Source organism: Choristoneura fumiferana, chromosome 25, assembly GCF_025370935.1.
Source record: "Choristoneura fumiferana chromosome 25, NRCan_CFum_1, whole genome shotgun sequence".
NCBI lineage: Eukaryota > Metazoa > Arthropoda > Insecta > Lepidoptera > Tortricidae > Choristoneura > Choristoneura fumiferana.
The window spans coordinates 11,967,222-11,980,433 of NC_133496.1; the positions used below are offsets into that span (position 1 = coordinate 11,967,222).

Sequence of the window (13,212 nt, forward strand, 5' to 3'; positions counted from 1 at the left end):
CATCTAAGCGAGATCCATCAGGTCCTTTCACTGTGTCTGCACATTTCACCAGCGGCAGTTGAAAGGAACTTGCCCAGTTTTCTGAGACTGCACTTATGTCAGCACCTGTGTCGATTAAAAAGTTCAATTTATCAATCAATAAATTATTTCTATAAACCTGTACATCAATCATAAAATCTTCTTTCTTTTCACATAAACTAACCTCATGAGTGGTCCCTTTATTTACCTCCTCCTCTACCCTTCTAACACCCTTTGATCTACACACTTTAGCAAAATGACCAATTCTCTTGCAGTTGTGGCATGTTGAGTTATTGGCCGGACACATTTCCTTTCGATGACGCTCCAACCCGCAGAACCAGCATCTATTTTCTCCTCTTTTCTTGCCTTGTTTAATTCTATTAACTTCGATTGTCTCGTTTCCCATCATCTTGCTTTCTTCTTTTTGAATTTCTGCTTGCCTACATATTAAAGTTGCATCTTTTAACGTGAGATCACTTTTTAACAGAAGTCGCTCGCTTACTGACTTGTCGCTGATTCCAATTACAATTTTGTCTCTTATTAGATCCTCTTTCAGAACACCATATTCACATTTTAGTGCTAGTTTGTGTATGTCTGTCAAGAATTCTTCCAGCTTTTCACCCTCCTTTTGAACTCTTGAATTAAATTTGTACCTCTCATATATGATGTTTTTCTTAGGTGAAAAGAAGTCGTCAAACTTGGAAAGCAAATCTGTGTAGCCGAGTTTAGTTCCTTTTCCCCCATACAATACAAAAGGCAATTCACCTTGTCGTTATCTTCTAATTTATCGTTGCCCGACAAGCTCATGTATCGCACGAATCTTGCTTTATACTTTTCCCAATCTTCAGGCTCAAAGCTAAATGTGCCCGGAGGCGAAATACGCAAGAATTTCGATTCCCGATCCTCTCCTTTTGCGCCATTGTTCTCGTTGGTTTTCTCCATTTTTTTTTCTGAATTTTTTAGGACTCCGCATGTTCCTTCGCAATATCTGAATAATTTACTTTGTCTGAACAATCTGAATAACGTTTTATTTAACCGCTGCCACCATGTTGTAATATGGTTTTCTTAATAAAACTAGCTTTTGCGTATGACCCAAATCACCATCTTTATTTCTCTCTTGCACCGACTCCCTCCACAGATAAGCAAACATAAATACAGATACAACACATAACTCATTACAGTTGGCACAAGTTCAAGCACGACAAGTTCGCGACTCATTCATAACCGCGCCCATTTGTGACGTCGGTGTATGATTCAAAGTATGAATATCAAACCCTCTGTAGCTTCAATTATATTTCCGTTTTAGCAATAGAAATAAGACATGCAAACTTAACCAGCCTCTATTGAATAACGTTTTTCTTCGCTGCAACTGCCATGTTGACTATACTCTTAATACTTTGAACGTAACAAATAAATGATTTAGTTCATGACTCCCTGGTATGGATGTTAAAGCGCTTTAGTATACAGTCTAGTTGTGTCAGCCTAAAGAGCATAATGCACTGTCTGTCACTGTCTGGGCAGCATGTAGTCCAACTCCTATACTACCATGGTCAATTTCCTATACAGTTAATTGAAAATTATGGTGTCAAATATCCGTCAATAGACTAACCGTCGCCTGCTCAAAAATGCAGCCACAACGCAACATAACCTTGCGAGTTTACCGACACCACCCACCCACGCCCACAACCGTATACATAACACTATAGCTCTAGCAACACTCACCTATTGAAATACATAAGTACGTATCCGAGCGACTCCATGTCGTCCCGCCGCGACTGCTCGATGCCGAGATGGGCGTTGATGGAAGCGTAACGCGCCGTACCTGTGGACAACACATAGTATAACGAGACGAACAGATAATCCAGTGCCTAAACTACAAGTACTCTTAGGCTGCGTTTCCGCCAGATATTTTAATTCTTTTTTATTATTATTTTAGACTTGAGTTATCCGTTACGTTATCATTTAAAAGTGAGTCTAATGATAGTTTCATGTTCAAAATATTTGATGTTCAATTACATTACATTAAAATTAAATCACTACAGAACACGATTTAACCCTATTCCAGGCAGCGAGGATAGTTTAATGAACTACTGCTATGCACATCTCTGGTGGAAACGTAACCGTCCCTCCTATTCTCTTATTAATCGTGCTGTCGCCAAGCAGCAGTGTCTTCCGGCGTGAAAAGTGAGACAGCCGGTTAAATCACTCTAAAGTTGGTAACGCATTTGCAATCCTCTGGTGTACGTACATAAACGTTTAAAATAAAACAAAAGATAAAAAAACACTACGTAATTTACAGGCGAATTTGACAGACTTTGTGAACCTTTTCGTCTATATAACAACACTGCTTTCAGTAATATAGACCAAGTCATTAAAAGGGTTGCTATACAGAAGTCACGCATGATAACATAATCCATTCAAATCGATCCATTTACATATTCCGCGTTGCCCTGACTACAGCTTGTACATCACGCAACATAGTGATTTATTTGTTTTGCTTATTTAGATTGAGGCCAGGACGGGGCAAAGGTGACGCACACCAACCCTGTATTTCTCAAAGGCATGCTATCTATAGAATTATTAGGCTGGTAAGCAATGAAAGTATATTTAGAATCATTGAGTCACAGTAACTTGAGCAAAAGAAGTTTATTTTTTCCTGACACACATTTATAAATGTATAATACATACTGAGTAGGTTGTAGGTATTTTACAGATATAGTAATTACGTATTTCTATCAAAAAGTCTGATGTTAATTGGAATACGATGGCATCCTGTCAATCAATTATTGTATGTAGACTATGTTGAGCAAGCTCCCGAGTATGAACTTCAGTTGAGTGGGAAACGCGTCAGTGTAGTGTGGTGGTGATAGTTGAGTTTTGTGTCTATTCTTACAGTAAAGAGGAGCTGTATCAACACGCATTTGTTGCAGACTTAGCTATCGCAAGGTCGCGGATGAACAATGCTAAAGTTTGTGTCTGTTGCTTGTTATGTTACCTTATCACGTCTAAATCGCTGAACCAAATTAGATGAAATTCAGTATACTGATAGTTTGAATCCCGGGGAAGGACATAGAATGGTTTTTAAAGTGGAATATTGCATAGTTCCCATGGGATAGCGATACGAATTTTACGCCGACGGAGTCGCAGGCAACAGCTAGTTCTTTATAGTTCTTGGATTAGCAGTTGCCTTGTAAGTTAAGTATAAGACAAACCTTGGCTTATTTGTGATACTTGGTAATTCAGTGATACTGCTATCTTACACAGATCACACTATAAAGAAATGCAAGCTATAAAATCGATGGCAGCTGTCAGTTTCGACACATGCAATCAGGTTTGTAGCGATTTAATTGCTTGCATTTCACTAAATATTGTGAGCTCAATGTAAAATAATGCAGTAAGTATCACCAAATTACCAATTATCACCAATAAGCCAAGGTTTGCCCTATGTGATGTGAATCCAAATAGGTAGTGAATGTGTGTTCTAAGGGGGAGGCCTTTGTTCAGCAGTGGACGTCTTCTGGCTGATGATGACGATGTGAATGTAGGCTCACCAGTAAGGTTCTTGTCTTCGCGATACGAGATGTGGTTGCGCGTGCGCAGGTCGCGGAACTTCTTGGCGAGGCCGAAGTCGATCATATACAGCTTGTTGCAGTGGCGGCCGATGCCCATCAGGAAATTGTCCGGCTTGATGTCGCGGTGGATGAAACACTTGCAGTGGATGAACTCCACGCGGCCGAGCATTTGATCTGTTGACAATGTGTGTGTTAGATATATAATTAACTAATAATAAAGCCTCAGACGATGGAAGAACTTGCATGGGAGTTGCGTTACATTGCGGACTGTTGAAGGACAATGAATTCAGTTCATTAAACCAATATTGCAATGTAGTGAAACTCGCATGAAAGTTCTTAACCCTTTTACAGGCATAGTGCATATAGCAACCAAATAAACGTACACAAATATTCGACCTAAATAAATATACAATATGGTACAAAATCATATGAATTAATTAAAAATATTATTTGTTTTTAAATTACTCCTTCACTGGTAAACAACATAAATATAACTATGATTTATTTAGTGGTAGAACATCTAAATTTGCTGGGCCTGGAAAAGGGTTAACGAACGTATTGTAGAAGGTAAGTTTAAGGAACGGTTTTGAACCAATAAAGAATTTTGCAAACCGAAATGTACCAACCTGCCAACATGAGCACAGTCTTGATGGTGAACTGGCGGCTGCAAAAGTTGAACAAGTCCTCGAGCGACGGGCCAGAAGGTCCATCACGAGGATGTTGTGATCTTTCTCGTAGCCGTACCATCTGCATCAAATAAAGTTACTGTTAGGTATAGTACGCTCCCTGCACCACACTGCTTTGCAGACAGCTGTGAATATATGTAACAGCCAGTCTACTGTCTCCTGCAACTTTTCCTATCTCTTACTGGTTATGAGAAGAGACAGAGAGGGAGCACTGAGCATTAACGTTAGTGTGACTACAGCTATTCTTTTTTCGCTTTTATTCCTTTATAAGTACCTTCATCCCTCACTTTGTAAGCGATTGAGTTAGAAATAGAGTCAAATGAGATATTTATGCACGCTTTGTGTCTAATATTGGTGCTGACGACTGTACAGTCAAACAAATTGAATTATGACCGACGATGGAACCTTTGCGCTCTAATGTCATGTTAACATCGCATACTTTTGTCAAGGAAATCGTAGCGAAATTGATTATTAAAAGGTTCCACCCTGGTACATGATCAGGTCAGTTTGTTAGACTGTACAACCTAGGGCCCAAGCACTTTTGAGATACCGGTGGCGCGGCGATCGATTTTCTACATCACTTGTTTCACCAATCAACCGCTTTGCGGCAAGGAGATCGCGGAGCTACTACGAAAATCGAAGTTCGTATCGTACCGTCCCTCTCACTCTCTTATTAAATAATAGTATAAGCGTCAGCGGGACGGCAAGATACGAAGTTCGAATTTTGCACTTCGTAGTACAGGGCTAGGTAATTTGCTCGCCGCGCCGCCGGTCGCACAAGTCGTTTACAACCCGCTAAGATGGATTAGCGCTAATTCGATGAACGATAAGTATAAACATTGAAATGTCTCAAGGGGTCAAACAGGGCACTAAACTTTTTTTTTGGTCATTCATTAGACACATAATATGCACTATGCAGTGTCTTTTAAATTCAGATCCATAGTCAAGAAGACATTAATATCTAAGGCTTATTATAAAGTTAATCATTATATAATGGACAGGGATATATGAAAATAATTCTGATCCACACTAGCGATCCCTTCAAATAGCGAACCTACTGTGTTAAAAATAAAGTTGTGTTAAATACTTGTGATATAGATATCATTTAATAATATTGTAAATCTGTTTAAAAAAATATACCTCGTTAACCGGTGGTAGATTTTTTTTGACAATCATAAGTGCTTGTTACCTATAGCCTAAATTTAATAAAGATATTTTGACTTTGACTTTGACTTTGAATAGCACCCTTTGAGTTAGCAGAAAGGAATAAAGATAAGAGAATTAAGATTCTCTGGAACACACTATCAGTCCTTTAAGTTCATTCCTACGTTGTAACGGATCAAGTGCAAAATAAATCGCAACAGTTCCCCAGTACTTTTAAAGATTAAATTAATACCCATACTTAACTCATTTACAATACCACTGTCATGAATTTACAGTGACCGTACTCTATAGCGACGGCGTAAATTATTTGTATGGAGCATTGGCGGTTTGGGCTGTGCGTTGATCTATAATACAGTCAGTCAGTCAGTCAGTCAGTTTCTTCTTTTATATGTATAGATATCATAGGATACTACCTACTAGTACCTAGGACCTAGTTCCGTATAGCTTTGTTATGGGTAAGGCAATGAATAACTGTTTATTCAATAACATATTGAAATAGATAGATCCAAACTTAACTACATTTTAAACACCTAAGACTCTAGAACAAAGATTCCTATTTTTCATACAAACAAATACCTGCCTTGTCTGGGGATACCCTGGACAGACCTCAAGCTTCATATTCAGATTCTCTAACCACAAAGCTATATCTGGTTGCCTAAATGTGAATTGGGATAAATATGAACTGGGAATGGTGAGAATGTATGTAAAAGAATCCCTATTCTCCTTACAGTTCTTATGTTAAGCAATATAATTATTGTGGTGAGCAATAATTAACAAATTATAAAATCCTGATGCTTCGAAAATGTATTTTGAAGTATTTTGTTAAATAAATGATGTTTATCTATGAAGGAAACAATAAACTAAGGCAACTATCGCTTCAAGTTATCAAATTAAGACATCATATAATAATATCATTATTTGCAATAAGTAATTAATAATGTTGTAGACAATGTCTTTTAATTTAGTAATGAGTGTTCTGCACACTTTTGTTGTTAGGAACAATTAAACTTAACTAACTAAACTTAACTAATTTGCCATTGCGAATTTGGGAGAAAAACTTAAATAAAAAATTAAATAACAACTAATCACACAATATATTAATCTAGATTTAATTTCATAAAAAAAAACCCTCAATTCTGGCCATTTATGGAGATCCAAAATGATATGTTAGCCTTTGTATGTTTATTCATCTTGTTATCTGTTAATTACATCTGTTTTATGTATAATAAAGAGTTATATGTACAGTCAGCAGCAGAAGCAGATGAGCTCAAAATGATCTACACAGGACTCTACTGCCAATGTAATAAGAGTGTTAAGATCATTGAACACCACAACCTGCTCTTCTACTTCTACTGCTACTGCTGACTGCACATACACCATTTTTACAACAAAACATACCTTATATGTGGTATTCCAATGCCACCCTGAAGAATCTTATAAACTCGACTCTCATAGAGAAGTTGGGGATGTCGTGCTTTTATGGACTCTACTTTCACTGCTACCTCCTGCAACAAACAAAAATATATTAGTTATACATATATAAAATGTTTACATATAAATAGGATTACCAATTACCATATTATTATGACTAGATCAGCCAGACTTATGGCACATATCAAACTTTTTAATTTGTCCTTATATTTGCTCATTTGCTAACTTAAAAAAGCCTAGTACTAACTAATATAATAAAGATATAGGTATATGATTTCTGTTTGCCTGTATGTATGGGGTAAGTCTAATAAATTACAGAAAAATATTATGTATTAAGAAAATATTTTACTAACACATTTAAAAAGCTACTAGTATTCAACCTATGCAGTCTTATTTTAATTTTAACATAAAGTGCAAAATTCCTAAAATTAGACAGAACAAGATAAAAAACCACTGTGAACTTTGTGTTTATGACATGAAAAACAGCAATTTACAGCAATATGTAGGTATGAGTGTCTAGTGTCTATTTTTATCACTAAACCACTACTTAATTAAATACTCCAGGTGTCTAAAAGTCCTACCACCAATTATTAATTTTAAAGTAAGGTGGTAGGTAGGTAGGTGGTAAGTAGGGTTTTGATGAATAACGCATTGGGACAAGTACTTAGCATAACCAGTCAATGTCTTGCATAGAAAACAATTTACCTGATAACTAAATCTAGGACAATGTTTTTGGGTTAATACAATAAGCGTTTGTAAATACACAAACAATGGTAAAATATGTTTTTATTTCAGTAAACTGCTATTTTTACAATGAAAATCTTTTTACAAAGATTTTCGTTTTAAATAACAATGTGAAACAATATATTTTTATAAGTAGTGCAATTTATTTACTTGGACTAGCACTTAGTTCTGCTCTTCATGAGAAAACTAAAAAACTGGTAAAATGGAGTTTATTACATTCAATTCAAAGATCCTTAAATCTTGAAGATTTATAACAGGATGCATGAAAGAAACCAGTTATCCTCCTAACACCCAAGTCAAATTTTTGATATATGAACATCAAACTTTGTCATTTATGATAGTTTGAAGTTCAAATTACAATAAGTCCTTTATAAAGGACTGGGCGTTAGGAGGTTATGTCCCTAACATTTCCTTTATAATATTTATAATAAAAAACTTTTTTGCCGACTGCACTTTTTGTTGACTGTATTTGTATTGTCACCCAAACTACATTTGCATACCAAATATCAAGTCAATGCCATTAACTGTTGAAGATTTCCGTCCTGTGGAGACAATCCTGGCCATACTACCAGGATGTCACTACCAGATTATTTTATTGTCACGCAATTTAAATAAGTATACTAAATTTCAAGTCAATGCAACTACTGGAACTTGATTGAATTTAAATTGCAAAATTTGATTACAGACAAAATAAAAGCTTGTAAAATGACACAGGAAGCATTAGCTTTTCCCACACATCTTATGAGTCATTATAATAGTAAATAAATTATTCTGAATAGCTAAACAGTTAAAATATATTTCAGTCAGACTCTGACCAGACATTCCATAATAATTATATAGATATTAAGAGTATCTTAACAATTCAGACTTAAATACAAAGATAGTATTTTAATTAAAAAATACTGTAATTACATTTAATGCTGAATATAGCAATGCAGCATCCAAAATCCCTTGAAAACAAGGCCATTTTGTATGCAGACTGTGACCCAATTTACTAGCAAATTTCGATTGCACAACCTCAACATGAAACCTAACAGCCTTTATATATGTATAAATCTGTTACCAACCTAGGCCTCTCAAAACGCGTCTGATGGGTGAATAACAATGAAACAGCCACACAATACGAGTGAAACTCGACGTTTGTCGTAAAGATCATAATAACGAGCGCAGTCAATATGATGACAAAGGAGTTTTCGTGTACGATTTCGATCGGACAGGCTCGGGGTATTGGTAGCCCAAATAAGTTACGTAAATCAACCAAGGAGAACAGCTGCAGACTAATAAGACATTAGAATTGTCAGTTTCTTTTAAAAACATCCCGTAAATACGCCAAGAATACGCCCAACCCGCCATCTTCAAGAACAAATCCCCGAAATACTAACAACCTGACATAAAATATACTCAAGAACCAAGATCATAAAATAATTAAAAATATAGTTATTTACCTCTCCATCGTTGATATTAATCGCTAAAAAGATGTCCCCAAAGCTTCCGCCGCCAATTTTCCGAACGACGTTGTATTTACTAGATATAATTACATGTTTCCTGGCTAACAACATGCGCTCGAAGGTAGCCATTTTCTTTTGCCTTCATCACTCGTAGTCACAAAATTTTATAAAACATCCATCACACCGAGCAGATTTATCACAACACTTTTGAAATTTAGGGTTTATAACTATTGAAAACACACTTTACGACGTAGATATACTAGGAGTAACTACATGAAATCATTTTAAATCGCAGTCTAAAGACAATGTCGTCAGCCTACCTACGTGACGTCACAATGGCAGTGATGCCAGTTACAAAAGACAAAAAGTTCTACCTGGTGGCGGGCCTTGCCATATGAAAAAAATAAATCTACTACTAACATTTCTTGGTTTTTTTTTCTATACTATAGAATAGAACTGTAGGATCTTGGAAATTAATTATTCTGAAGCAAGATATTTACGGTAAGTAGTAAAAAAATATTAAACAGAGTACAGCAACAAACGTAAAAAAAAATACATTAGTAAGTATTTGCACTAGAAAATTTAGAAAATTTAATTATGTCCTTATTGATTATGATGAGTCTTAATCACGGTTTTCCTCTAATTTTAGCAAACGGCGCAAAGATAAACAGCAAAAACAAATATTTATCACTTGTCTTACAGTACGTACCTATCAGTATTTTATCTAGTTTCAAAGATAAAGTATTAAATCAAGTAGAAATACCTACTGAAAGTCAGTGCTAAGCTAAAGACACTGCAGGGCTACTACGAAACTCGAAGTTCGTGTCGTGCGGTCCCTCCGACATACTATTTAATACGAGAGCGAGAGGGACGGTAGGTACGATACGAACTTTGAGTTTTGAGTTTCGTAGTAGCCCTGCTGGTGCAGCTGATTAGTCCTACGATACAGGGGGAAATTAAATTATGATTATGAATGTGATACAAAATTAAAGTTTGTGACCCAAATAGGTACCTAATTAAATCATTTGTTGCAATCCATACCTACTAATATTATAAATACGAAAGTGTGTGTGTTTGTATGTTTGTCAGTCTTTCACGTCGAAACGGAGCGACGGATCGACTGATTTTTGGCTTAGAGAGAGAGTGAAAAATGCAGTTTCCTTGGGAACAGTGATTATCACCAGTGTTATTTTGGTATGTAATATCATGTGGTCTCTTTTTTGTTATACCCGATTTGTCAGTGTCAGCAGCAAGGCTCGGATACTGGTTAAATTTCCAAACCGTTATCATGTACTTGGCGGAAAAACTTTTCATTTTGGTTTTGTTTGCAAAACCATTATTTTTAAACCGGTTTTTAAGGGAACATTTTCGTAAAGTTCTTGTCAGATTAACCGGTTCAGAACAATAAAAACCAGTGTATTCCGGCGCAGGATTACTTGTACTATTACTTATTCTGTGGCAGGATAAACGTCGCCGCCCGCCGCCAGCCGGCGAGCTGTCACTCGTCGAATAAACTGGTTTATTTAGGTTATAGTTAAGTTCTTAAAAACATTTGCATTCTTATGAAAGTTCAGAGTTAAACTGAAATAAACCGGTATTTACCGCTATTTTATAAACCGGTTCCGAGCCTTGGTCAGCAGCAATATGTAGAAAGTAAGGTATGTTAGCACCAGCCAGTACAAACTGGAGTGATCTGAGACCATATTGTCTAATGCGCTGACATTTGCTATTGCATACACTATCTCTTTTTACCCTCATCTTATACCATGTGACAAAAAGAAGCGGGGAAAACAATTGTGATTCCAAGTGTGTTAGACAATAACACCTTAGGTTGCTATATGGAATAGGCAATGTAAAGAAATCTGTCTATCGCAGGGGTCACCAAATGGCGAACCGCGGTCTGGATCCGGACCGTAAACAGTATCTTGATGATCAAAGTCAAAGATTTATTTGTTCAAAAAGCAGGTTACATGGTTAACAGGCATTATGCCAACATTTGAAAGTTCACCACTTTTTGCCGCTTACACGGCATACAAATATTATAACAAGAGATTTTATGTAGGTACCTACCTAATTTATGCTGTTTTTTTTTTTTTAATTATCGTTTACATTATTTAATACATCATTACGATTTCATTATTCGGATTACACAATAAAATGAAGAAAACATTCTATACAATAAAAATTACGTAATTAATTCATGCATTGTTCAATTCTATGTCATTTAAATATTCCTGTATGTCATAATAGCACTTGTCTTTCAATATTTTACATATTCTATTTCTAAATTTGTTAGGTGGTAGTGTTTTTAGATATTCAGGCAATTTATTGAAAAATTTGACTGCCATGCAAAATACACTTTTTCTGAACAGGGCACAGATGATAATAATATATGTAAAAAAAACTAGTTACTTTTGTATATTATATTTGCTTATTTAATAAACTCAAGTAGAAATGGTCCATGGTGGTAATTTTATTTTAAAAACTGGACCCCTGAAGAAACTTATTGGTGATCCCTGGTCTATGGTAACAGTTGAGAGGCAAGTGATGATGACTACTGAACAGATCATTACACACAGAAGTTTAAAACATTACAAGTTTGCTTTGCTATGGCATGCATTGAGTAAAATAAAATGAATAACATTTGATTTTAGGTAGAAAACTAATGATAATTACTACTGCCTTTAACACTGCGCAATAAGTAGTTTCATGGTAAATTAACGCGTGTTTTATATGACACTGCAAAGTATCATATTTTGTTTTGATTTTCGTTCCTCACCAAAGTAGAGAGGTTTCCCACCCCCTCCCACAGCCAAGGTAAACGCGATTCTTGACGCGTGGAGGCTTCCCGTAATAACTAACACGATTAATCTTAAACAAGTAAATACTTAATTAGTTTACCTCGCCATTTGAGATGTTGATCGCCAAATAAATGTCACCGAAGGATCCTCCACCGATTCTTCTCACGACCTTATATTTTCCAGTAATCAATACTTCCTTCCTCGACATCGACACCATGAACGACATCTTGAAGGTTTTAAAGTTTTTCACGGTAAATGTACAATATTTTAATTCGATTCCACAAAATTACGCAATGTTACAAAAAAACAATGATAGAATTCTGAGCTACATTTTACGATACTGTGACGGAATCCATGGATGAATGGATGTCGCGGGACGTTCGGAACACACTACGTGTACGCTCGTAAAAATATCGATTGGACACAATATTGTGTCGAAAATTATAAAAATGTGAATCAAACGAAATACAAATACAATTTAACTTTAAAAATAAGAAATATACTCAAGTATCTTCATATTTCCTAATAAAGGTCTCCTTTGTCAACATCGTGAAACAAATGAAAATAAGAAAAGTAAATTGAAGAAGTTTCAGAACGTGCTAGTTGAATATGTTACCAGCCCAACGGTGACCTAGTTTATTCATTTTTGGTAGAAAACAGTACTCCGTTAACGACGTACCTATATAACAAGTTTAACAGCCTTAATTCATAAAAAATCCTTAATTGAGGTTTGATCGGTCTGTTACTTACAGACTGATTAAGCTTGTTAGACGGTTGTCAAGAAGTATGATTCATAAACGCTTCTAGCAGTCTGCTAGTTGTTGGAGCCGCTGATAGACTGATTAGACGCGTTATGTTGGCCACCTTGACAAATCAAGACAAAAAATGGCCTAATCGATAATTATAAAAAAAAAAGTTGACAGCAGTGACAGCAAATTAGCAGAAAAAAATAAAAAGCGAGAAGTTTGTTTTCCCGCCATTTCCGATCCGCATGTTTATGTGTGCAAAAAGCCATAATTATGTTAATCATCCTAATATTTTTTTTCATATTTATTGTTAATTTATTGTTGCTAATTTAGAGGATTTTTAAATACAAATTCCTGAAAATATTTTTTCCTGGTTTTTTTTTAATCTTTGCGTAACTTCACCCTTCACAAAATATCTTCGGTATGGTTTTTTGCTCTTGTCAAAGTCAGCTGTTCAAACTTGTGGCGGCCATTTTGTGACTTAGCAGGGAGATAAAGGAGGGTCTACGGTCCGCTAACTTTAGCAGAGCTTGATCGACTGATTAGCGCTAACAGAACGTTTATGAATCATGTTTTTTAGCATCGGGCTTCAAGGAGCCTTC

The 13,212-nt window shown here is 35.8% G+C and overlaps 1 protein-coding gene and 1 pseudogene across 1 annotated transcript; both read right to left on the minus strand.

Annotated features, from left to right (window-relative positions):
* LOC141442301 (uncharacterized) lies at positions 1-982 on the minus strand (annotated as a pseudogene).
* Positions 983-1,711: 729 nt separating this feature from the next.
* On the minus strand, positions 1,712-12,105 carry LOC141442252 (casein kinase I-like). Its single transcript, XM_074107188.1, is given in 6 exon segments — positions 1,712-1,840; positions 3,570-3,764; positions 4,217-4,291; positions 4,294-4,337; positions 6,839-6,945; positions 11,965-12,105. Coding segments are annotated over 6 exon segments (651 nt in total). The 5' UTR covers positions 12,091-12,105; the 3' UTR covers positions 1,712-1,736.
* Positions 12,106-13,212: the final 1,107 nt, after the last annotated feature.